The sequence below is a fragment of the Chrysemys picta genome, chromosome 4, assembly GCF_011386835.1.
Source record: "Chrysemys picta bellii isolate R12L10 chromosome 4, ASM1138683v2, whole genome shotgun sequence".
Lineage (NCBI taxonomy): Eukaryota > Metazoa > Chordata > Testudines > Emydidae > Chrysemys > Chrysemys picta.
The window spans coordinates 107,604,841-107,631,512 of record NC_088794.1 but is presented as its reverse complement, the minus strand read 5'-3'; the positions used below and the strand labels follow the sequence as shown (position 1 = coordinate 107,631,512).

At 42.3% G+C, this 26,672-nt stretch overlaps 2 protein-coding genes and 1 long non-coding RNA gene across 13 annotated transcripts in view; 1 reads left to right on the top strand and 2 right to left on the bottom strand.

The window, feature by feature from the left end:
* NPAS3 (neuronal PAS domain protein 3) overlaps window positions 1–18,056 on the bottom strand; it is an 801,528-nt gene extending 783,472 nt beyond the window's left edge. For 4 of the 11 annotated variants that reach the window (XM_065595453.1, XM_065595454.1, XM_065595460.1 and 1 more), the window contains exon 1: window positions 17,737–18,034. In XM_065595453.1, the coding sequence (XP_065451525.1) occupies window positions 17,737–17,894 (158 nt within the window). In that variant the 5' untranslated portion in view covers window positions 17,895–18,034. Of the gene's footprint in view, window positions 1–13,756; window positions 14,161–17,736 lie in introns of those variants that run through there. The other 7 variants (XM_065595461.1, XM_065595464.1, XM_065595458.1 and 4 more) reach the window with 6 other exon arrangements.
* On the top strand, window positions 17,877–25,842 carry LOC122174404 (uncharacterized). Its single transcript, XR_006176152.2, has 2 exons — window positions 17,877–18,011; window positions 25,292–25,842. It is a non-coding gene; the product is annotated as an uncharacterized LOC122174404 (long non-coding RNA).
* LOC135983438 (uncharacterized) lies at window positions 20,675–22,950 on the bottom strand. The gene is made up of 2 exons (XM_065595465.1): window positions 22,239–22,950; window positions 20,675–21,244 (listed from the first exon to the last, which is right to left on the bottom strand). Exons 1-2 carry the CDS (start codon window positions 22,813–22,815, stop codon window positions 20,769–20,771), a joined length of 1,053 nt encoding a protein of 350 aa, XP_065451537.1. The 5' UTR covers window positions 22,816–22,950; the 3' UTR covers window positions 20,675–20,768.
* Window positions 25,843–26,672: the final 830 nt, after the last annotated feature.

The following is a 26,672-nucleotide window of genomic DNA, read 5'->3' as shown; positions in this document are numbered from 1 at the left end:
CCTTCATACTATGTGCCATATACGTAGGGACAACACAAGGATTAATGTTACAGTACATATGACAAAAGAAATATCTATACTCAGGGTCAGATCCTGTTTCCTTTTAAATCAATGACAAAATTCCAACAGTCAACAGTGCGTGGCTGGACCCTTTTTTATTTTTTGCCCATTGTAAATTTGTTGTGTTGACCACTATTTGTTTACAATGCAATGTTCCTGACTCACTGAGCACTCAGCAAGATACAACCTTCTGATACTGCTCCTTTTTCTAAACTAGGCTCACTAATGACATTTCTGACTAAGGCTGGGAAATTGGCACATATTGATTCTGAAGAGTTGTGAATCTGAAAACTAGAGATTAATTAATTTTTGTTTAATTTCTCACCACAGAAAATTCTTCTACTGCAAATGTAAAGAGCACACAAAAATTTCAGCTCCTGTCTTTCAATCATATTTTATGCTGTTAACCTCTATCAAGTTTTGCCTCTAGGTGCAAGACATTCCTAGAATTCTTCTGTTCATTCAGTAAACTTCCTGCAACAAATTTATGTATCTTTACCATTGTTAATTGTTTTTATTTACTGCTATGGTAAGCCAAATATATTGTATTTCAGTTTAAAATCTAATATATGTTACTACTTTCATTGATAGGTTCAAGACATCATTGAAGTTAGTTTTATATCAATGAGGTTTCACCAAGAAAAAATATAGAGAGAAACATTGTCTTTGTTAAATTTAAGCTGTTTAAAATGTATCTTAATTGATGGTGAAAACAAGACTTCAAAATATGCATTTCAAATTAAATTAATCAACATGTTAAAAAGACATATGTCAACAAGTAAAATACTCTATAGCGGTATAATGATTGTAAGCTCTTCAAAGCAAGAACTCTGTCTTTCTAGAGCTAGAGCTTGTACTCCGCCTTGCACTTGGGTCCCCAATCCTGAATGGGGCCTTTGGGCATTATCACAATATAGATAATAAGCTATAATCAAGCTCTTTCTTACATATGTCAGAACAGATGGATTCAACATGAGACAAAAGGTACATCAAAAAGCACTATACTAAGCTGTGGCACTTAATCTTCTCAGATCCCCATGCAAAATAGCTCAATACTTTTTATATCCTGTGTATTGTTCCACACTGAAGCCATTTTTGCTGACGGCCTGCCATGGAAGCTGCTGAAGAATGCTCTTCTCACTGGAACCCCGACCAGCTGCTACTTCACAACCTTGCGAAGACTCAACTAAAGACTCCTGCAACAGCAATAATGCCATGGGAAGAGTGACCACCTTCTTGCTTCTATGGAACTGGGGCTCCCTTTTCCTGCAGACAGTAGCGTAGCTAGCCGGGTTCAGGGGAAGCAGCTGCTTCCCCCACCTTTCCAAAAGGGGCCGGAGGAGCGAGGGGGGGCGCAGGCTGGCGGCCCGCAGCGCGGCCGGCAGCCATGGGGGAGCGGCGGACGTGGCCGGAGGAGCGGGGGGACAAAGCATGGCGGCCGGCAGCCGTGGCCGGAGGAGCGGGGGGGGCCACGGGGGTAGCATGGCAGGACTGGAGGAGCCATGGGGGGAGGGGTGGTGAGGCCGGAGGAGCCAAGGGGGGGGCGCCTCTTTTATGGTTTGCTCCCCCTCCTCTTAGAAGCTGGCTAGACCACTGTCTGCAGATTCCCAGGATCAGCTGGGTGGGATTGGGTGGCCATGTTCCCTACCACTACAAAATCTTCTATCTTCTAAGAGGGAGATTACTTGGCAATTTCGGGGGGGAGATAGCTCAGTGGTTTGAGCATTGGCCTACTAAACCCAGGGTTTTGAGTTCCATCCTTGAGGGGGCCACTTAGGGATCTGGGGCAAAAATCAGTACTTGGTCCTGCTAGTGAAGGCAGGGGGCTAGACTCAATGACCTTTCAAGGTCCCTTCCAGTTCTGTGAGATAGATATATCTCCATATATTATTATTAAGTTAACCTCTCAGAATTCATGAGCTCTCACCATATTCCCTTTTGCTTATATCCATGGGAGAGGACAATGTGGACCCAAATTATTATATCTTCATTTAAATAAGGCAAATTTGGGGTCTTTCCCTTTTTATTTTGTATTCATCTCTCCCACTAAAATTAAGGCATGTATGTGTGACAAGGACAGAATAGAATTCAAAGTGATAAAGAAATTCTATACATTGTTTTGGTTTTCCAACTACCAATTATATCTTAGTGAATAGTGAATTCACCTTTCAATACATACAACTGTTGACTTAAGTATTCTATCATTTTGCTGCATAGAAAATACATTACCTTTTAACTAATAGCTAATATACATTAGCGTATTTTTTCTAAAACTTTGTGTCACTTGGAAATACATAATTTAACTATCACAATTCCCACTGGGAATATCTCATGTAGATCATTAATATTACTGTTGTTTTAAAAAAAATTCTCAAAATCAACATATATATTTCCTTAAACGCAGGGACTTCCATAAAACAAAGAAAGGCTCTCAATTCCTCTTTCATTCCATATGATATGCAGCTGCATCAGTCCCATCAGGAAATAGGCAACAGGAAATTCTTAACATTCTGAAGAGAAATTTAAAGATGTGGGTCTCATCACCCTTTCTCCTAAAAGTGCTTTTTGATTGTCTAAAAGATGTTTACATCAAAACTAAAATTTTAAACTTACAACTTTATTTAGATCTTCTACAGCCACAGGCCTCATTAAGTTGCTAACCAGGAGTTAGAAATACATTTTTGTACGTTTCCTTCCCTTTTTCATCCCCCTCCCCCCCCCGTCCCCAAAATATAAATCAATAAAGAAAGTTGACACCTATAGATGAAATCAAGCCAAGTACTCTAGCTACTGGAAAATATGCCTTCATAATGTCCTACTGCTGTGTTATTTGTGTTTCTAACTATAGCTCTTGCATATATAATTCCATTATACTTTTATAAATCAGCGTTTTGAAAAATGCTTTTGAACCATTAATATATTTTCCTGGTTAAAATTCTTTGAGATGTTCTTAACAAGAGTCTTAGATAATGAATTTGGGCAAACTCTGGAACAGTCTTTACAGTATTATCATTCTCATTAATTTTCAGAACTACCCACTGTGTTGAGATGATTGTCATGGGCCTAAGACTTCAATTTGGCTAAATATTTTTGCATATATTTCAACATATAAGTAACTAACAGATGTTTAAAATGCTACATTCACATTCTAGAAATAGTTAAATATTTACTATAGTATCATAATTTGTTTGCTGCACTCATTTTTATTTTGTTGTTTCTATCTTTAAACACTCCTTTAGTATCCTGGTTGGCTGTACACAAAAAGCTTTAAAATGCCTTCACTAGAAAACAAAACACACTGGATTTAGTAAATACAGCTGTGCTTTTAAATAAGAAAAAAAAAGCATTTAAAGTACCAGAAATGAAAAACAAAGAAAAAAGAAAACACTTAAGGCACAGAAACTTAACATTTACCTAAGGTCCAGACTTTATGTAAATTGTTAGCCTAACAACATCTTACAAATTCATATTTTGTTTTGGCTTTTGAAAAAACCTGAAAAAACCTGTAGTGTTAAATCATTACTAGAAGGCTGTATTAGATGAAAACAATATCACTTTTTAAAAAGTTAATACAGAACATATACAGTCTTTTACTTATTCTTTTTTCTTTTCCCCCTCCACCACCTTTTTTTTTTTTAGGTTATCTTTGAAGACTGATTCTGTTTCCATTGTTTCATCCTTTAGCATTCACATATCAGAGCAATAAGTATTTCATTACTGGTTTATCTGTCCAGAGGCTTGAGAAGCAGTAACAATTAACCCTCCCTTCACAGTGATTGATACAGGCTTTGCTTTCAATTTGTTCCACTACACAGATCATGAAATTCTGAATGCGATCATCCTTATTGACCTACACTTTCAAACACACGGCTACAATGAGATGAAAGTAATTATTAAAAGGAACTCAGGACTACTCAATGCTGAAACAAAGTCTTTAAAAAATCTTCTTGATGACCTTTCTTAAAATTGGAAGTATTTGATGTGAAATAAAATGATGGATTTGCTTCATAATCTGGAAATATTACATTCAAAACTTATCAATGTATGTTATGATTATACCATAGGCACTCAACTCTGCAACACTGACTTCAACAGGACTGATCAGTTGAGTAAAACCTAGCAGGGTCAGGCCCTATATGTTCCTCAAAGGGCTTTATTTTACACCAGTACTGATTAAAATATTTTGTGAGACATGTCAACTCTTTAATTATTATGCTGCTATGACCTGCTTCTTAAAGGGATAGTATTTCTTTTGAAGACACTGCACTTCCTGATTCACCTTACTATATAAATATGTACAGTCAAAAAACCGAGCTCTCAACAAGGAATGAAGAACTGAAAAGCAACAGTTTTACACCATCAGACAACTGAACCGAGACTTATTAACCCATGTATAAAGACTCCACTGCACTGGGAAACAGAAATATTTTTCACAAATCCTTGAAAAATAGTCTCAAATAAATATTAACCTCTTGAAATCGATACATTCTGAGGAATATAAAGTGATTGGCAGAGGAGTGCAGTGACTACAGAACTATTTAAAATAAGAGTTGCAGTCAAAGAAAATCAGGATAGAAAACTATGCAGCAGAATGTTCTTACAGGCCTCAGGGTCTAATCACAAAACAGAGTGATGGAGATGAACCAATACTGCATGGATTAGTGATGAATTATTTTGAACTATAATCATATGTCAGCACAAGAGGGGAAGTAAAAACTAGCCATTACTCACAAGTTGATGTGCAGATAAGTAAAATAAAAATTGGGAAAAAATTATATCCTAAACTAAGACATGAGAATAATGAAAATCTAAAATGTTGTTAAACTCCAAGTGACATTCTATGTATTGTCTTTCGTGTACTATACAATATTGAATATTTACACAGTATGGTCTGCAAAGTGCTTAGGCTAAAGCAGGGTTAAATCACCATCTCTTCTGTAAATCAGTATCTGATAACAGTATATATGAAAAAAATCTTAGTAGGAAGATGTAGACTTAAATGATCACAAAAGGCACAATTTTTCATATAGTGAAATTACAGGAAATACATATAAATGTAAATTTATATATAATACTAATGAAGGATTTAATTTCCTTTCGTCCATCTGGAAAACAAAATAACATCAAATTAGGATTCAATATTAGCTTTCTTTTTACTGTGAAAAAAACTGTTAGAACTAATTTTGCAAGGAAAGAAAAATCAAAACTGCTATTCACAGAGATTCCTGAGATTCTTATGAACAGACTGTTTAAATGAAGAGCACTTTAATCAGTAGAGGAATCCTCACGTTTCTAATGTCTTGCTGTGCATTCTGCAGGTTATAGTAGCAGCTGGTAGAGGTCATATATCTTTTGTGAGCATCCCAAAAAGGCTCACTGCCAGACTGTTAAATTATGAATAAGCAATGAACAAAAGAATGCAGATACGGTGGTGACAAGATAATCCAAGCAAATTTATCTATGACAAATTTCACAGGATTAACAAATTACATTTACACAGAACAATAAAAATGTGCAAAAAATGATGAGCCTACTTTTCCCTCACAGCATTAGTTAAAAAAGTCACCATTCCAGTGCATTTAAATTTAACTTTATCTAAAATAAGACATTTACAGCATGCTGAAGACAACCATATAACATTATTTCCTTTCAAGAAACTATACATATATAGTGTATGTAATATATTATATATGTGCATACAGTACACTATAACTGTATACATCACTGTAGAATTACATGAAAAGTCTTCCCCGCTATAAGTATCATAGCAAATATAGAAGAGTACTAACTGTCAAAAGCTCCATTTTACTTGGAACATATTTTGCCAATCGTTAGCCACTTTTCCCCATAAAGATTGTTTTCTTTCTATTTGCATCAAACAGTATAAAACATGATACCTCCACACACAAAAATTAAGTCCTGAATAGGAGTTGAAATACTTTTTCCAGTAATATTACAAAATAATTAAACAAGTAAAAAGGCAATATCCATCCATGATTTCTTGGAAAGATGTGGGAGAGTATATATAATCTAAATATTGTATGTTATAAAAAGGATCCCAAAGATATATAATTAGTGTGTCAAGTCACTCTTCTATTTTGGATTTAGTGTTTACTCTATCCTTTTAACTGAAGCCCTGGTCTTGAGAAGTGGTGCAAAAACATAAAATTACATTTTGAGTGAATTGGTGCTAGAATGCATGGAATAAGGGTTTCCAAACTACAATTCCGTAGAAGAGGAAATTAGGTTTTGCTAACAAAACAAAACAAACAAAAATATTAAGAGCAAAGTCAGTGTCACTGCAAAAAAGGAACCAAATTTATGTTTAAAAGATCCAAGCACTGTTATACCTTTTCCACAATTAGTCTCATTTGAGATATGTACTGTCAATTCAGTTTATTTTTGTTTTTTAACATTAAACAGTTGTTTAGTAAAAATACAACTTTAGTAAAATTGGTCCTCTTCAACACTATACATCATTTACATATCAAATGTATGCTCTCCTTACAGAATACTGCCTATAAACAGGAAACCTAACTATTAAAGTGAACATCCAATTAATTAAGATACTTTAGTAAAATACTTGGATCCTTCAAACACTGATACTTGAGTACCATTTATCTAGCTCATTCAGCCATTGAAAAAATTACTGTACTTTTTATTTTTCAGAAGAAATACAAGTTTTATAGTAAATCAGAGCAGTGACTCAAAAACAATGAATTAATAAGGCTGCCCTAAGCATCTGTTTCTCTTCAGTACTTTTTGTACTAGTTACCTACAAATAAAAACAGGAATGTTTTATTTTATTTTTTTATTTTTTCCAGAACCTCTTGTCAATAGAACAAGTGTTGAAGCAAGTGAATCAATTCTGTATCCAATGATACTCTGACAAATATGAACACTTTGCAGTTATGAAGGCTATTGGATAAGCAGCAATGGCAATAAGTCCTTTTTTTTATCCCAAAGATAGCACTTTAAAGACTCAGTCATTCAACCCTTTCTCCTGACCTCAACCTTGACCTACAGAATCTGCCAACTTACAAGAGGTTTTTTCCTCACTGTAATATACTCAGTCTCTATTCTCCCCTAAACAGAGATAGCCAGTCCTTCCAAAACTTTGCAAATTATTGTTTTGCTAAATGGACTGCAATCTAAAAAGGACAAGTCTGAGTACATCATGCACATCTAAATCTAGTACTCAAATACACTAAACTTTAAATTGGCAAATACTTCCATCTCTCCTACATGATATCTAAGCAAGACAACAAAGCAACCCGCCACCCAGTTATATAATGTATAATATATGTGAGCATTATCACAAGCCAAATATGCACTTTTCTAATTTAATCCAAAACGACAACCCAAAAACAATATTATTCTATACAATTAAGTTTAAAAACGTTACAGCCAAACAACATTTACTGAACCCAATTCCATATTCCTTAGGCAGGCAAAACTTCCAGGCTGGGATTTTCAAATGAGCCTAAGGTGTTTAGGCACCCAACTCCATTGCAACTGAATGGGTGTTGGGTGCCCAAGTCCCTTAGGCTCATTGGAAAATCCCAACCCCAGGGAGTTAATTGTAGATTATGTATATGCATACTATTCAAACTGTATCCTGAACATAGGTTTACATGTGTATATAATCAATGATCCCTGACTTTAATGAAACAATACTCTTTCATTTTAATTACTAAACATAGTGTTGAACCATTATTACAAATGAAATTAACAGATATGATAAAAATGTTGATTTCCATAAGAAATAAAAAATACAATCAGCTGTTCCATCAAAGCACTTTCTTTCAATGAGAATTTTGCCTCTATAAGAAGTACAAAGCCCCAAACTCTCTGAGGAGGCAGTGTGGTCCAGGGATAGGGAGCCAGACTTGGAGTCAGAAGCCCTGGATTTTATTCCCAGTTCTAGCATTGCTGTATGAGCTCTGCCAATTCTCATGATTTTTATATGCCTTAGTTTATCCATCTGTAAAATGGACAAAATAATGCATATGCCCCTTTTAAAGCACTCTGAGCTCTGCAGAGGAAAATCTTCACAAAAACGCTAAGTATTATTAAGTGTTGATCGGTTGTAACATGACATCAACAGGAGTTCCCAGAGCAGAGAGAGGACAGCACAAACTCTAAGAGTATAATTTCAACATGCAAAAATAAGAAAATTCAGCACTGAAAATGAAAACGTCCACCATGAAAAGGAGCTACCTCAACTCAAGGGTCAAGCCTATTCTTTTAATGAGTCATTTAATTATTACCAATTTGTCCTCATATGAAGTTATGTAAGATCACCTGTCCTTCAATGTGATTCTAAATTTTGCCTGTGTAAGGAATACAGGATCAGAAACTACATAAACTTCAATATTTAGGCCCACCAGATTGACATTGCTATTTTCTTGGAAGCTCTTTTGACAGAGGACTACCCCATTTTTATTTCAGAATTTCCTTGTTCTTTTGTGGTTGTCGATACACAGATGCACAGCCCAATCCTGCCCTTAATCAAGTCCATGAGAGTTTTACCATTACCCTCAGTGGGAACAAAATCAGGCCTACAGTATTAAATGTAAAAAATATATTTTTCCTTTTGGCTTTCTATAGTATTTTCTTTCCTTTGGTTTTTCTTTTTTTTTTTTTAATGAAGATATAATTTGAATGTACACTTCCAAAGACAGAATATAGCTCTTCCAAGACACTGTTGCAAACATAATCCTGTTCTTACCACACCATATTTTTCTACGTAATGTTCCACTACATTATACAATATTAATGAATATTTTTACTACTTAAAGTCCTTTGAAATCAATGGCACAAGAGTTCTATTCATGTCACTGGGACTTGGTGTATTGCGAAACTACAGCTCAAGCTGGTCACAGAACAATGCTCTAGTCATATAAGACACACCAGCAACCATTTTATTCCTACAATGCTGCATCTTCATATGCAATATTATAACAAATTATTCTTATTATCTGAAGTTCTGTTAAAACCAGCAGTACAAGCACCTTATTGACACTATTAGGACTTTGTATGGCAAAGACAACTTGCAGTAGTCTTTTATATATTACACAGAAAGATACCACCTATTATGAAAAATATATTTATTAATGCCATTTCAAAACATTTCTTCTAAATGTCAAAAACACTTTGGCAGCAATGAACTAATTTCCAAGTTTTAAAAAAAGCAGCACTGAGAAAGAAATGTCTTGGCTAAATACATTCAAAAAATTTTCAGTTTAAAAAATAATTCCATGCTGGCAAATTGTGTGCCAAGTTTCAATGTAATTACTTCTGAAACCACTATAGGACAGATTCTGAAATCTTACCTCACACGAGTAACTCTTACACCTGTAAGCAGCAGTTCTATCGACTTTAACAGGAAATTACTCCAATGGGCCTACTTGCACATGTAAGAATTGGTCACATTAGGTCCACTTTCAGGATCGGTCCAGTTACACTGAACTCCCAAATCACTTAATGCATATAAAATGAAATTCAGCTACATTCTGTACAGGGGCTCGACCCCGCAGCCACTAAGTCAGTATCAGTGCTCCCACTGACTTCAATGGGAGCAGGATCAAACCCAAAATGTTATGAAAATTACTAGTTAGTCGGCATGCTCAGTTTCAGACATTCAAAAATATGAGCACACATCCCCCCATAAATAAACTACTATCAAAAAAAGATTTATGAAACAAATTATTTTTTAAAATAAAGATACCTTTTAGCCAGAATATTAGTAATACAAGTGGCTGAAATGATAAAAATTGTCTGTGTCACTTTTCACCAACTGTTTTACATAATTTTTTGCAGTGAATTTCACATCTGGCTAGCAACTTGTATGCCAAGTTTCAAACCAAATGCAATTTGAAACTGCCAATACATTACACTCTGAAATTCAAGTGCTGAGAAGAAGAATGGGGAGGTTGATGTTCATGATGTATCCTGATGTTCCCTTAAAATATCCATACTTCTGGGTGTTGTAGTAAACTGCTAATTTTAATGTGGTAACTTTGGTTATGAATGTCAAGTTACTGGACTTAAGAAGCAATACTATAATTATCCAGTATAAAAATAGTATTTCTACATAGCACCATTAGTTTTGTATAAAACAAGCTAAATGCCTATTACTTTCAGAAGGAAAAAAATTACGCTGTAAAACGATGTAAGAAACAATGCAGCAGACAAAATCTTGTTATTCAGAATCCCATTAGTTACTGAAAATACCTAATATAACTTTTGTTGATCAATACTTTCACATAAGCCCTAAATAATATATGATTCCAGTGGGGGGGGGGGAAATGCAGCAAATCAAATATGGTGGGAGATTATTTCAAATTATGAATAGTAGTATGACTGCTAATCCATAAATCAGAAATCAGAAAGATTGTTGTAATGTGGGAGGGCTCTATTTAATAAAGGTCATTATAACTCCTGGCTCTAGAGCTATAAGATCTAATATCCTCTCTGGTAGCTCTATGATATGCCCATGCATTACTGTTCTTGTTGACAGACTGTTGCCTTGGAAATATTTCATTATTTCAGTTTTTCCATTTGTAGACCCTTGGCCTTGTGATATGAAGGCCACCCTATTTCATATTTTCGATTATCATTTAAGCAATCTTCTGGAGCTATTTATATAAAAGCAAGTGTTAGACAATGCATATCATCATTTATCACTGTTGTGTTTAAGCTTATACTCTAGAAAGAAATACAAAAATGATGAGTTTTTTTCTTTACTTTAAACCAACACTACTGGGATACTGCGATATGCTTTACAAATCAGCACTAGCATACCATATGCATGACACTTCTATTTAATCATCTTGGATACATATCCACACAACTGAAAGATCCTAGGCTGGTACTGTAACTGTATAATTTGCAGCCTACCAGAGTTTAAAAGAAAATCAAAGAAGTTTAACTTGCATAATTTGGAAAATAATTATCTCACAATCTAAACAGGTAAAATGAAGTTTTAAAATTATTCAAGTAGAATTAATACTTAAGGGTAGCATATATCATCTTTGGAAGACATTTCAAACCATTATCCTGTTGTTTACAGTATTTTAACACATTCCATCTAAATATTGTATAAATGAAGAACAAATATATAGATTGTTTACTCTCACGGGTCTAAATTTTGATATCTAGTTTATTTAAGAAGTAACTAAGAAAACAGTGATTGCAGAAGCCATTTTTCAAATCACTTACAAGATACAACTCAGAGGAGATTTACAAAGTAAGCTTGAATAAACAGTTACATGCAAGAATGTAGTGAAACGTTAAATAAGTTTTAAGAAAATGCACATTAGTGTATATTTACTGAAGTACTATTACCTTTTTTCCAAAACTTTTTCCAAATACCACATAGGATTATATATAATTTCCCATATAAAAACAAATCAACTCACACACATAATATTTATACTTAAAGTGTTCAGAGCATTGTAAACAGTGATAACCAAGAGAACCCTCGGGGCACAAAACTGTCTGGACACTAGGCCAAGTTTGTGGCTATTAGCGTTCTAAGAGTTTAGGCTACTTGTTCCCCTGAAATGATTACTCCTCCCACTCCCTACAGGGTAAAACTACTCTGATCCAACCTTTAAAATGACAGCATCAGAGCTGAACAAGAAGATGCTATTAAAGGGCATTAAATTAAATACAGTATATCCTCCTACAACTTCAATCAGAATTTCAGACCAAGTGTTATTTAGTTCAGCTCTCAAGTGGAGCAGAATAACAAATTGCGCACTTTGATTTACCTTCTCCGAATGCCAAATGGAGACAGGTGATAAAGAAAGCACTCATGCACAGGCTATGAAGTTTCCCCTAGAAATTAATTCTATCTTCAAGATTCCTATCTCAGAGAAATTCCCAAAATGGCACACAAATATGCTTCTGCTGGAGAGATTACTGAAGCTGTCCTGGCAAATACATTTATTACTAATATAGTACCAGGATCAGAAAGAAGACAGCAAAATTGTATATTAGAAAAAAAACATTGATATTTATACATTGTTGTTTTCCTTGCAAATGAAGAACTTTATAGAAAAAGAAAAAAAGCATGCTGCTATAGGCACTATTAAGACAGTAAAAATGCCTATGCAGCCACTGGAAGAAAATGTTGAATGTTTATCGCTAAAGAGAAGCTAAAACATAAATCAGACCTTTAATTTCTGGATTTTTAACAGAGGTGCGCATTACACCTATATCCAAATTCAGCTCCATATGTCTTCGACTACATTGTCGAAGTGCAACAGTTAATGGTATGTATCAAGCACAGCTATATAAATACTTTACTTATGAATACAAAAATATAGTTTTCCAAGATTTTGCAATACTCAGTAACTTACTTGACCATTACTTCTATCAAATCTGCATTTATTTTTTAAAACATACACTGTGATATGTTTACCATCACATTTTAAAAAGACATTTTACATTAAAAGTGTGAAATAAAAACTGTTTGACCACAACTTATTTTATGTAAATATTTCTCAGATCAACTTGCACTGTAAAATATAAATCTGACAATGTGACCCAATCATTTTTAAAAGCTAAGTGTTAATTTCCATTTTACAACTAACCAGGCACCTTCCTCACCCTCCCACTCATCCCAAACTCACTGATAATGCTAAGGAAAGCACACAAAAACAACCAAAAAAAAAAAACAACTTTGGCTGCCTCCTGTTGGACATATATCTTAGTGAAATGGATCTTTGAATACTTTTGTAAGAATCACAAAGTCACATCACATGAACTTGTCAACCGCTTCCTACTGATCACTTCTAGAAAGAGTCATTTTACTTAGAACAAATCTGCTACGGCCAATTCATGTCAGCAACAGCCAATTAACAGCAAACACAATCCCAAACAAAAGTATAAGGGGCGAGACTGGTGGATTAGAAGCAAAGGGGGGAAAGTACCATCCACTCTGAATTCTACGAATAACATCAGTTTATAGTCCTTTAAGACATTTTGTATACAAACTCTGTTGCGTGTTTTAACCAACTCCACAGTGCAATAAGTATCAACTGTTCCAAACAGCCTGATGTGTTTCCACCACCAAGGACGCCAAGGGCGGGGCTGAGAGGGGGGCAGTGTACATTATTCTGCAATTATTGTAACGCTTTGGACAAACTTGCCCGAATGCGCAGCTTGCTACGAAGAGCAAACAGCTCTTCCCTAGTTTTGGCCTAGCTGCACTTGAACTGCACAAGCAGGGACGGCCCCTCAGCAAGACGTTCCGGGCCTGGTGCAAGCTCCTCATCCCCCAGTCACCCCCTCCTCCTCCTCTCCCCTCCTTCGCGGAGACTAGAGACCCGAAAGGGGCCGCCCCGGGGATCCCCACCACCACCACCACATACACCCCTCCCTCCCTCGTCAACGCGCCCTGCCAAACACCGGCTCCTGCAAGCTGGGGAGGTGCCACTGCTCTGAGACTGGCGGCGGCTGCAACGGGGAGGCTCGCAGCGCGCGCGTGTGTGTGTGTGTGTGCAGACAATATGCAATAGGAGAGAAACTCCCCGTACTACCTGACAGGGCGAGCGGGTATCTGCAGGCAGAGAGTCCGCCTCCTCCCACCATTCCCCGGCATGGCAGCCAACCCAGACCCAAGGCAGCGGCGGCGGCGGCACCGCGCGGCGCTGCTGCTGCAGGTTCAATAAAGAGAAAGTGTTACCGTTCTCGCCGGGAAGGATCCTGCTGAAAGCTTGGCTTGGTGGGCGCCATCTTCCTGGGGTTTTTTTTTTTTCCTTTCTCCCTTACTTTTCCCCGTGCTGGGGCTGGCGTGTGTGGTGTGTCTAGCGGCGGTAATGGCCCTGATTACCCAGACAGGCTAAGGAAAAGTACTGAGGCCGAAGCATCGCGGGCTCCCGCTCCTCGGCGCAGTCCTGGTGCAGGTTGCTCGCTAGCACGGCTGCTGCGGCGGCCGCCGTCCACAAGCCGAGGAGCGGAGAGAGCCCGGGCTCCGCCGGCTCCACAGACATGCCCAGCGCAGAGACAGGCGGCCGGCGGCGGCGGGGGGAGAGAGCCGCGCAGCCCCGGCGGGCAGCCCGGCCATTGGCATCGCCCGGCAGGTGTGACACACGCACACAGCACGGGCCAGATTAAGCTGGGTGCCAGGCCATGGGGCGAGCGGGGCTGGGGAGAGAGGGGGAGGGAAGAGTCAGGGAGCTCCGGGCTTGACCGCTGTGAAAGTATTTCTGGGCATTTTCCAGCTGCTTCCCCAGCTCCGCTCTCACTCTCTGTGCAGGGGACAGAGCCTCCGCTGCCGGCGCAACAACGCCACTCAGTTGCAGTTTCGCACACTTTCCTGCTCTGGAGCAGCAGATCCAGCAGAAAAGAGGGGCTGAGAGACAAGGTTGTGTATGTGTAACTCTGCGAATGCACGTGTGCATATCACAGGGGAGAGCATGTGTGCACTCTATGTAGAAATCCGTGAGACAACATATGCTTTATACAGCGTGTGTGCATTACATACGGAGAAGTGCGTGTATGCGCAATATGTTATGTGTGCAGCATATGTGCATCTATTATGTATACGGTATTGGAAGAGAGTATATGCGTTAGATACACAGAAGTGTACGCACGTGTGTATAGCTCATATCTTCTGTACAGAAACCGCAGATAAATGGGGAGGGTTGCGAATATAGGCGCGCGCATCCATTTGAGTGTGTACAGACCCCGCATCTTAGTATACAGTTCTAGCTGTAGATGCTCTCTTCTTGAAAGATACAACATTGGTCATGTTAACACAATGTGACACGCTCTGTTTGGGAAGCATATGCTTCACATTCACTGGAGATTACCAAACTGATCACGAAATAAGGGAGCGAGAAAAAGAGCATACCTTACAGGTTTCTTTTAACATACCAGGAGAGCTGGGGTTAAAGAGATTTTAAAAAACAATGTCTCTTTTGTAAATGGCTTTTCAAACCCAAAATAACAGTGTTGCTGTGCTTCTGCTGCCTGCAAGTTCAGCTGCTTAGGGCCTGATCCTGTTCGCAAAATGAATCGGATTCTTTCCATGGGAGCAGGATCGAGCCCAAAACAACGGGGTTTAAACAGAGCGTCTTCTCCATAATTTAAAAAGGGAAAGAGGAATGGGATGGCTACACGTTTGAGTTGTGCAAGAGAAAGCGAGTGAGGAAGAAGTTATTAAAGCACCTGAAAGTTTGGCTGTAGGGCGTTGTTAATGCACCAGCAGAAGAATCTCTCCCTGTAGGAGCCATCGAGACTGACCTACCTATTAGGTTTGAGGACTTCCAGAAGCAGACACAGGCTGCCAGGGACCAAGCCCCTGCAGATAGCTTCTCTCTCAAAGCAGCCTACTCACCTAGGCCCCGATCCTGCAAACACTTACACACGTGTCTACTCACTGTAGTAAAGTTAAGCACGTGGGTAAGTATTTCAAGGACGGGGCCCCATTTCTTACTGGACTGTTAGTATTTGTCACTCTGCAATACATACACATATTAACTATACTGTATTTATCCAGAGTAAACATCATACATCTCAACATAAGATCCTTGGGTTTCTTTTATTTTTATTTCAGTCATTAAATATGGGATCTGTAATAGAATTTCAACTTTATATCAAGGAATCTGGGGGTCCAAAAAGCACAAAATGCCAGTCAATCCGGCAAGCCTTTTCCCTCCCCTCCTCCAGAAAAAAAAAGTGAAGAGGTGTCATCTTGGATTTTTGCAATGAGCATAAAAGTGATGCCAATGTTTGGGTACATTTGTAAAGCATTTCAGTATAACAAGTTGAAACATCATTCAAATTAAAGGCATAGTTTTAGTCTATAAAACTAATAGTTACCTAACATTTGGAGAAAATGCAAATTGTTTTTTCTACATGAAATTATGTAATTTATGTAAAGCATCCAGACTGGACTTGAGTCTCATTATTGTAAGTATTTGACTATATATTTAGTCAACAATATTTGGTTTACTGGTGTTGGTAGTTTATCAGAGAGGAGTTGTTCTTATAACTTTTTCCTGATTACTGACTGACAAAAATCCAGCTATTAAAATCTAACTGAAGTACTAACATTTCACAAACTGCCTTGTCCATATATTTCTGTATAGCTTAACCCTCCAGAGGTCTCTTTCATTTATTTAAAAGTCAATCTGACATTTCTGACCCTTGACTTCCCCACTTCACAGACTAAATTATTGTGACAGTTGCCTGTACTTCCTAGTTAAAGTGACCGTCAGTTTCCCTTAGAATGTAAATACTTTGTAAGTGACAAAAATCCTAAAGAAACCATGAAAGGGAAATACTAGCCCAACTTTTTCCCATTCTTTATATCTGTCACGTTCCAGTTCTTTTATATAATAGGTTCGTGTATTTGAGCAAAAGAAGGCTGATATTTCATTTCAAACGTTCCTTAGTAAGGAAAGTTCTTAGGGATCATCTAACTGCAATATCACGTTTATACTAATTTTTCACAAAATAAAGCCTTCAAAAGTCACGTCCAGAAAATGTCTACCATCGGGCATCAAATGGAAAACACACCCATGTGTTTTCCAAAACTTGCCCTAATGTGTTAGGCAACTCAAAGTTGGTGAACAACACAGCAGGCAATGATCGATTATCTGAATCTTACCAGTTTAAATACTGGTGGTTCGAAACAAGAGTTTCCAAATCAGTGAAGTTTTAAATATAAGGTAAAAACTTACTGCGATAGTAATATTCATTATATGCACTAATATTCATTATATGTAGTTAGAGGTGTTGGATATTTATGGTTACACATCATTTTTACCCCCAATATTTAATTTAATGCAAAACTGGAAGCCCAGATGTTTGGAACTATAGTATTTTTATTTTATTTTAAAATGGAAATTGTTTAGATTTCAATCTAGACTTATTTTTGTCAATTACTGGGGAGTACATTTTTGTTCTAATTTGCTAGTAGCAAAGAATATCAAAGAGAAAGTTCAGATTGTAGACTTAGAAAGACGAGGAAATGTCATGTAATTACACATCATGTTAGTATCAGCACGTATCAATGAATTATTAAGAGGCGGGGGGTGGGGAAGGTCTTTAAACTTCATTATGACTTAGTGCCTAACCTAACTTTGTAGGGCTCTTCCTAAAGGCGCTGCCTGCGAATTGCGTGTATTTGCATTAGAATGCAGTTAAGATGAAATACTCCACAGTGCTGCGTACACTTAGGGTTTCATACTATATTTCCCTGTACTAACAGGTGACATGATAACACTACAATGTGGACCTGCAAGCGTGCAGCTCCAAGTGAAAATTGTCTCTTTCTCTGTCGAAAACAAATTATCAATCAACACACCGTGATCAATTATCCCCCAGGCTGCCACACAGTGGGATTTGCACAAGGCATTGACATTGAGAAATTCCTCTCTAGCAGGGAAGAGCGGACGGGATCCCAAACTTTGCAGCAGCCAAGCTAAGATGCCGGGGAACTCACTCCCCCCACCAACACCCCCCATTGCTGCTTTCCAACTCATTCAAGATACAACTAGAAGATTTTGTTTACATCTCGGTGCATTTTAAAACTGCCTGAATTTTTACACCCAAAGAGCTACCAACAGTGGGGGGGAGGGAAGGAAAGAAACACAAAAGCACAAAGAAAAGCAAGTGAGGGAGCCTCACGCACACCCTTTTTTGACCTGCACTCACCGTTGTTGGTAGGAAGTGATGCCCTGAACGTTTTGCGGGTTGCCGTTGGCTGCGGTGCTGGCTCTCCCCATGCCTGGCCCGGCCGGCACTCCCCCGGCCGCCCCACCGGCCGCCGCCGCAGTCACCTGCACGCTGAAATCCGGGAAGATCCTGATCATCCCCGCGGCTCAGCACCCAGCGAGTCTCGGCGAAGAGGTACAGCAGCTCCTCTCCCTCCGGCGGCTGCAGCAGCAGAGCCAGGCACACTGCAATCCCATTAGTGAGCGGCGGCCACTGTGAGTGAGGGAAGGCGCTTTGATCTGAGCTGCTGGGCTGAGATTGAGAGGAGTTGGGGGGAGGGAAGGATGGGGGGTAAAGGGAGGGGGGGATATTTTACCGATTTGCAAACATGCAGCGTGTGAGGATTTTGGGGGGGGGGGGGTCAGCACTGCCAAAGGAAGGTATAGCTAATAATACCACTGAAGCTGAGGTTATACCAGAAAATCCGAGCTGAGTAGGACAGAGAGGAGAGGGAGGCGCAATTACTTTAGCGGTGCCGTGAAAATGATGAGCAGCAAATGTTGCCTTTTTTCCCCCGTCCTCCCTCTCCCCCACCCCTCCTCCCAAAATGCAAGTCTTGGGCCTTGTCTACACTACGAGAGTAGTTCGATTTTACTTGCATCGAATTTTTGTAATCGATATTGCAAAGTCGAACGTGTGTGTCCACACTAAGGACAGTAATTCGACTTTGTGCGTCCACACTAACGGTGATAGCGTCGACATTCGAAGCGGTGCACTGTGGTCAGCTATCCCACAGTTCCCGCAGTCCCCTCTGCCCATTGGAATTCTGGGTGTAGCCGGCAATGCCTTCTGGGTAACAAAATGAGTCGAGGGTGCTTTTGGGAAACTGTCGTCATCCGTCCATCACTCCCGCCCTCCCTCCCTGAAAGCGCCGGCGGGAAAACAGTTCGCGCGCTTTTCCAGTCATTGACAGCGCGGACGCCACTGTACTCCGAGCATGGAGCCCGCTGCGACCATCGCTGCAGTTGTGGCCGCTCTCAACGTCTCGCAGCTTATCATAAAGGTTTCCCTGAGGCAGATGCAGAAAAGTCAGGCAAGGAGGCTACGGCACCGCGGTGATGTCCTGAAGTCTGAGAGTAGCACAGACCTGTCAGAAAGCAGGCGACCCAGCGCCGAGGACATCACAGTGGCAATGGGTCATGTTGATGCCGTGGAACGGCGATTCTGGGCACGGGAGACAAGCACTGAGTGGTGGGACCGCATAGTGCTGCAGGTCTGGGATGAATCCCAGTGGCTGCGAAACTTTCGCATGCGGAAGGGAACTTTCCTGGAACTTTGTGAGTTGCTGTCCCCTGCCCTGAAGCGCAGTGACACCCGGTTGCGAGCTGCACTGAGTGTACAGAAGCGAGTGGCCATAGCCCTGTGGAAGCTTGCAACGCCAGACAGCTACCGGTCAGTCGCGAACCAGTTTGGGGTGGGCAAATCTACCGTGGGGGTTGTTGTGATGCAAGTAGCGAAGGCAATCGTTGATGTACTGCTGCCAAAGGTAGTGACCCTGGGAAACGTGGAGGCGATCATAGATGGCTTCGCAGCGATGGGATTCCCAAACTGCGGTGGGGCCATAGATGGAACTCACATCCCTATCCTGGCACCGGACCACCAGGCCACCCAGTACATTAACCGAAAGGGATACTTTTCCATGGTGCTGCAAGCACTGGTGGACCACAGGGGACGTTTTACCAACATCTACGTGGGATGGCCGGGCAAGGTTCATGACGCTCGTGTTTTCAGGAACTCTGGTCTGTTTAGACGGCTGCAACAAGGTATTTACTTCCCGGACCGCAAAATAACTGTTGGGGATGTGGAGATGCCTATAGTCATCCTCGGGGACCCAGCCTACCCGCTAATGCCCTGGCTCATGAAGCCCTATACTGGCGCCCTGGACACTGAAAAAGAACTCTTCAACTACCGGCTGAGCAAGTGCAGAATGGTGGTGGAGTGTGCTTTTGGCCGTCTCAAGGGGAGATGGAGAAGCTTACTGACTCGCTGTGATCTCAGCGAAACCAATATCCCCATTGTTATAGCAGCTTGCTGTGTGCTCCACAATCTCTGTGAGAGCAAGGGGGAGACCTTTATGGCGGGGTGGGAGGTTGACGAAAATAGCCTGGCTGGTGATTACTCACAGCCAGACAGCCGGGCGAATTAGAAGAGACCCAGCGGGAAGCGCTGTGCATCCGGAGGCTTTGAAAGCAAAGTTCCTGAGTGAGCAGGGTAACCTGTGATTTTATAGTTTGTGTACTGAGAAGCTAAACCTGCCCCCGTTTCTTTACCCAGGTAATGTTGACTATCCTATCCAGTTACATACCCCCTTCACCCCCCCTCCAACACACGTGTCGAAATAAAAATAGTTCCTACTTTGTTAAAGCACACCGTTTTCTATAATACTGTTTTCGCAGGGAATTTTTTAAAACTGGGACGCAGACTGTGGTGCGGGGCGGGTCTAGTGTTGTGATGCGAATGCAGCTTCTAAACTCAAGGATGACAGGCTCCGCTGCGGTGGGATGCTGTTTCAACGGAGCCTGTCACCCCTCCTGATCGGGGACTGTGTGTATGGGAGGTCTATTTGACTTTGTGGCAGGGGGAGGACGGTTACAGATCCCATGCTGTGTGGCTCTGTGATCCTGTCTAAGGACCGGCGCTTAAGATCTGTAACTGCCCTCCCCCGCCACAAAGTCACAGAGCAACCCCACCCCCCCAACATTACATCAAAACAACCTCCCAGACTAACCGGGGCAACTAGTCACTGCATCACTGCACTGTGTATGTGCCCTGCTGCTGTGCCTGCCCCCGACTATGTACCCTGCCAAAGGAGACTGTCCTGTCCAATTTCCAACCCCCTTTCCCCTCCTCCTCCAAAAGAACATGATTGAAACAGTAGTTAACAGAAACGAATTTTTTATTATCAACTACACATGGCATTGGGAGGTGAAACTTGGACGTGGGCTTGTGTCAGGCGGGAAGGAAAGAACTTTTCAAATTTTGGGAAATGAGAGCCTTCTGCTACTAGAGCTCTCTGCAGGGGTGGAGTGAGAGTTAGCAGGGACTCTGCCGCCTCTCCTTCTTTGCACTTTGGGTGAGGTGGGTATGGGACTTGGTGGCGGGGGAGGGCGGTTAGAGATGGACTGCAGCGGGGCTCTGTCCTCCTGCCTCCGTTCCTGCAGAACATCCACAAGGCGCCGGAGTGTGTCCGTTTGCTCCCTCAGTAGTCCAAGCAGCGTTAGAGTCGCCTGCTGGTCTTCCTGACGCCACCTCTCCTCCCGATCCATGTTGGCTTGGTGCATTCGGGTCAAGTTCTCCCGCCACTGGGTCTGCTGTGCTGCCTGGGCTTGGGAAGAGGCCATAAGCTCAGAGAACATGTCCTCCCGTGTCCTCTTCTTCCTACGCCTAATCCGCGCTAGCCTCTGGGAGTGTGATTCCAGGCTAGGTTGTGAGACAGTCGCAGACGGGGCTGTGGAAATGGGAAAAAGGGAGTGAATTCCTCTGAAAGATAAATGTAGTTGTGAACAAAGAACATAGTCTTTCTCTGTGAACAAGACCATGCACAGCACCTTTCACATGCGCACTCAGCACAAGGTCGAATTCTCGGCCTTCGCATTCTGTGCCTGGGGTCTTGAACAGCACATTTGAGAAGCGAGGCAGCACAACGGAATTTCTGTTGCAGGCAGACATGGTAAGCCGTACACTTGTGGCAGTTTAAAACTTTTATATTACCACTGGCCTCATTTCACATTTAAATCAATGTCAGTCCCTGCTGCCAGCAATCCGGCAAGCGGGAACTCTGCCCCTGTCCCACCCCCTCGCGGCTGTCCCCGGGAACGATCCCTTTCGGCTGCCCCTCTCCCGCCTCCACCGCGTGGCTGCAAACCAGCGGTTACAGTTCTGTAAAGGAACGGGAAAGCAGTCCCAACACTAACATTCCCCTACCTAATTAAAAGCAGGTCACCATGGCCGACATCACCCTGATGAGGATCTCCGAGAGCGACAAAGAGAGAATGCTCCGGGAAAGCCTCCAAAGACCAGGGCCGTATGCCGCCCTGCTGTGCAGAGCAATGATCCCCGAGTACCTGATAATCTCGTGGCGCGGCAACGTGTCGTACTTCGGAGGACCCAATAAGGCCGCTCTCCCCAAGAACCTCATGCAACGGCTTTCAAGTTACCTCCAGGAGAGCTTCATCGAGATGTCCCAGGAGGATTACTGCTCTATCCCCGCACATATAGACCGCATTTTACTGTAGCTGCAGTAGCAGGGAATACACAGTAGAGCGGCTTGTGCAGGACAATCACTGAAAACCGGACATTGCTAGATTTCTTTTCAAAACTTGCACTGCCCCTTACTAAACCGTTAAGCGCCTAGGGCACACTAATCATGAACAACCCATTCTTTTAATTGTTAATATTCCTGTTTTGTTAAAAATAAATGTTTAGATGTTTACAACACTTACTGGCTGATCCTTCACCAGATTCTGTGTCCGGGGTAATGGCTGGGGACGCTTCGTAGGGGATCTCTGTAAGGGTGATGAAGAGATCCTGGCTGTCGGGGAAATCAGCGTTGTGAGAGCTGCCAACTGCCTCGCCCTCCTCATCTCCTTCCTCATCTTCCCCGTCCCCTAACATGTCTGAGGAACCGGCCGTGGACAGTATCCCATCCTCAGAGTCCACGGTCACTGGTGGGGTAGTGGTGGCGGCAGCACCGAGGATGGAATGCAGTGCCTCGTAGAAACGGGATGTCTGGGGATGGGATCCGGAGCGTCCGTTTGCCTCTTTGGTCTTCTGGTAGCCTTGTCTCAGCTCCTTGATTTTCACGCGGCACTGCGTTGCATCCCGGCTGTATCCTCTCTCTGCCATGTCTTTAGAGATCTTCTCGTAGATCTTTGCATTCCTTCTTTTGGATCGCAGCTCGGAAAGCACGGACTCATCGCCCCACACAGCGATGAGATCCAAGACTTCACGATCAGTCCATGCTGGGGCTCTCTTTCTATTCACAGACTGCATGGCCATCACTGCTGGAGAGCTCTGCATCGTTGCCAGTGCTGCTGTGCTCGCCACGATGTCCAGACAGGAAATGAGATTCAAACTGGCCAGACAGGAAAAGGAATTCAAATTCAAATTTTCCCGGGGCTTTTCCTGTGTGGCTGGTCAGAGCATCCGAGCTCGCACTGCTGTCCAGAGCGTCAACAGAGTGGTGCACTGTGGGATAGCTCCCGGAGCTATTAGCGTCGATTTCCATCCACACCTAGCCTAATTCGACATGGCCATGTCGAATTTAGCGCTACTCCCCTCGTCGGGGAGGAGTACAGAAGTCGAATTAAAGAGACCTCTATGTCGAACTAAATAGCATCGCAGTGTGGACGGGTGCAGGGTTAATTCGATTTAACGGCGCTAACTTCGACATAAACGCCTAGTGTAGACCAGGCCTTGGAGGATTTCTCTGTCTCAATGAAGTAATAATAAGCGCTGCTGACCACAGCCTGGGCTAGAGCCAACAGCGCGGGAGAGGAGGGGGAGGAAATATCCCAGCTCCCAGAGTCCTAAAGAAAGAAGTAAGAGTGGAGGATTGTTGCTGCCCAAGTTCTTGCTCTTGGTAGCTTGCTTCCCCCCCCCCCCCCACTTTCTATGAGGGGACGGTTTTCACAAGTGAGGAAATGCGCCGCTTTTGTGCAATGGCAGAGTTTGTTCCCTATTATAGGGAACTGACTCTCCTCCCCTCCTAGTGTGCAGCAATGTTATTGCTATTCAAACTTGTAAGGTGTATGGTTGTGTGTGTGATTGTGTGCGTGCATGCACTGATTCCCATTGCTGCTTCAACATATCAATTATACCGCTGAGAGGTATGCAAGAACCCTTAGCAAATTTATATCACAGAGCAGCAGGGGCAAACAATAACAATAGTGAGGAAGGTGGCTCGTCTTTGGTGTCCCTTTCATGCAAACTGCTTTATATCGGAGAGGAAAAAAGCGTCTGCAGATTTACAGCTCCTTTGTGCAACATGGGTAGGAGTGGGCGCAATTCCTCCCCCCTTACCGAAGAGGGTGGATTTGCCTTGCCCCTCTTCCCGCTGCAAAGTGATTCTCCACCCAAACCCGGGTTTGCTTGGGTTTAACTGCTGCTCTGCATGTGTGTGCGCCCCGAGCCACTCTGGACAGTGTTGTGGTGCTTCTCAGGGCGCAGCAGCCGGCGGTGCAGTGCGAGGTGTTGGAATGCGCAGAGCAGCCTCCCGCCCCGTGCCATTCCCTCCCTCCTCCTCGCAGGCGCCGGGAGTCAATGAGGGAGCAACAACTTGCTCTGCCGCGCTGCTGATTGACTCCCCGCGCGTTAACCACCGGCGCTGCGGGCCTCGGCCGCTCGCCTCGCAGCCAATCACCGGCCAAAGCGCAGGGCTGGCGCGGCGCTTCACCTGCTTAACCCTTTGAGCCAGGCGAGGAGGGAGTAGCGGCCAAGACGTCAAGAGAGGGTGCGGGGGGAGGAGGGAAGGAAGGAGGCGAACAACAAGTCCGCAACAGAGCCGTTCCTTTCTTAACAGGGACAAGCATTTGGGAAAGCCCTTGTCCTAGTATGGAGAAATGCAGAAGCCTTGCAAAAAGCACCCAGAAAAGCCTGTAGCCCCTGCATCAAATTACTCACCCAGCTTCACCCTGACACCGAGAAAGTAACTGTGGGCACTTGGCCCAAATGCTGCCCCCTCACCACACCCAAGTTACTCAGTCTAAGCAACCTGGTGTTACTTTGCCAGGGTTCCATACTGCAGTGCATTAAACACTTTCAGTCAGGAGTATTAAGGGAAGAGGAGGAAAAGCCTTTCCTCCCCACAGCTTTTCTGTCCGGGTGCATTGTCCACACACCACCCTCCTCCTCCTGGGGACTTGGAGCCCAGGCCCCTCAGATCCATAAGGCAGACCTGAAGGAGTAGTTCTCATAACAGCCTGCCATGTTCCCCCCTAGCCAGGGGAATGAAGCACCTACACTGTGCTAGTGTGGGGTACACAAGCAGCATTCATACTGTGCCTGTCTGTGCTCCCTGAGGACAGAGCTGCTAACCCTGATGGCACCACTCATGGTATGTCTCCACTGCAAATAAGTGTGTTCTCAATTCAGGTTAGCTAACTTGAGTTAAAATAACAGTGAAGGCACAGCAACTCAGGTTGGCAGCTCACGTTCAACCCTAGGATGCCCTATAGACGAACTCAAGTCACAGTATGGCAGTTGCACTGTGAGATCTGCTTGCTGTACTTTTCCAGCCTGGCCCACCACCCTAGAAGCATTGTGCTCCTGGCTTCCACTGGCAAAACTACTCTTGTCCTGGCAGTATATCTCCTTTCACCCAATGCAGCTCAGCCTCTATGAATCTTAGATTGGCCCTTAGTCCAAATATCCTCTTCATTTTGACTATTTTTATTTGAAACCAAATTAAGACACATCAACTTTCTGTTAAAACAGAAACTGCATTCAATCCTTTTGTATAAAATTGCATCTGTGTTTGCATTCTATTTTAATACAGAATTCTTTGGACTGCCGCTAATATCAGGAGATATGAAACTGGTTAGTCCCCACATGTTGCACATAAAAAGAATTCATAATGAGCATCTGTGGGATGTGGAATGGATCCCATGAGTTAGCCGAAGACCTCATAACGTAAGAGCTGAGAAGCCTAAGTGAATTATGACTGTCTCTCTCCTCACAAGTAGGATTAATTTTCTATCCCACTTATATTCATTATCTATCCTGTTTATACCATAGGGACATCAATTGTTTGAGTGTTAAATATAAAGACTTTACAGAAAAAGTATAGGTTAGATAGCTGAGGGAGGAAAGGATGTTATTCAAACTCCAGGTTTAAAGAACAGTTTTAAATAAAGATGTTCACATTATTTTTAAATTACTGCTGATGTTTGTTTCTTCTTTGTAATCAACATATTTAAAATGCAAGGTTTATAAACTATCCTCCATTTGCCCATGGCCCTCCCAATTTTGTCAATAGGAATTTTGCATGCAGATCAAGAACTGTATATGGCCTTTAGAGAGCAGGTCAATAAATGGCTGGAGGAATGATTAAAGACTTCTGAATAGTGCCTTTCCTTTTTCTTACAACACAGTACAAGACTGGCATGAATATAGGCTACCACTCTAATTGGTTATGGAATAAACACAGAAAGGAATTTAAATGTGCCCACATAGTCATTTTTGAAATTTTCAGTCCATTATAGTATTTTTTTCTGCCAACTTGTGTCCCGGCATTAGAGTGGACTTAATCATTTAGAGGTCTCCATCCTTTGACTGTCACTCTGGGTACTGTAACCATATTTTCGTGATCCAAAGGCAACGACTGAGATACAGAGAGCCAGCCTTTGGCTAAGATGTCCAAAGCTTGTCTTAGTTAGAAGTCTACTCCCGAGGGCATTCTGCACAAAAAAATTAAAAATTCTATGCACAATATTTTAAAATTTTGCAAGTTTTATTTGTCAATAAATAAATGCAGAGGCTCCAGCATGGCAGTGGGGAGCACAGGTCACTGGTTTGCTGAAGGTGGGAGATCACCCTGCAGTCCTTACCACCCCCAGGACATGGACTCAGTGGTGAGGCTGCCCCTGACCCTTACACAGCACAAGGCCCGGGCCTGCCCTAGAAACACCCTGGGGTCCCACCCCTCTGCGCCAGGCAGTGTAGGGCAGGCTCAGCCCAGCAGAATCCAAGCATAGAGGGGGTTCAGTGTGGGGGGGATCCAAGTGTGGGGTGAGAGGATTCTGTGTGAGACAATCTGGGTGCAGGCAGCTCAGTGGGAGGGTCTAGGTGTGGGAGATCTGGATGCACACAGGCTTGTTGGGGAGGGTTTCAGGTGCAGGGGCAATGGGACTCTGCAGGGGCTTTCAGGTGAAGGAGGT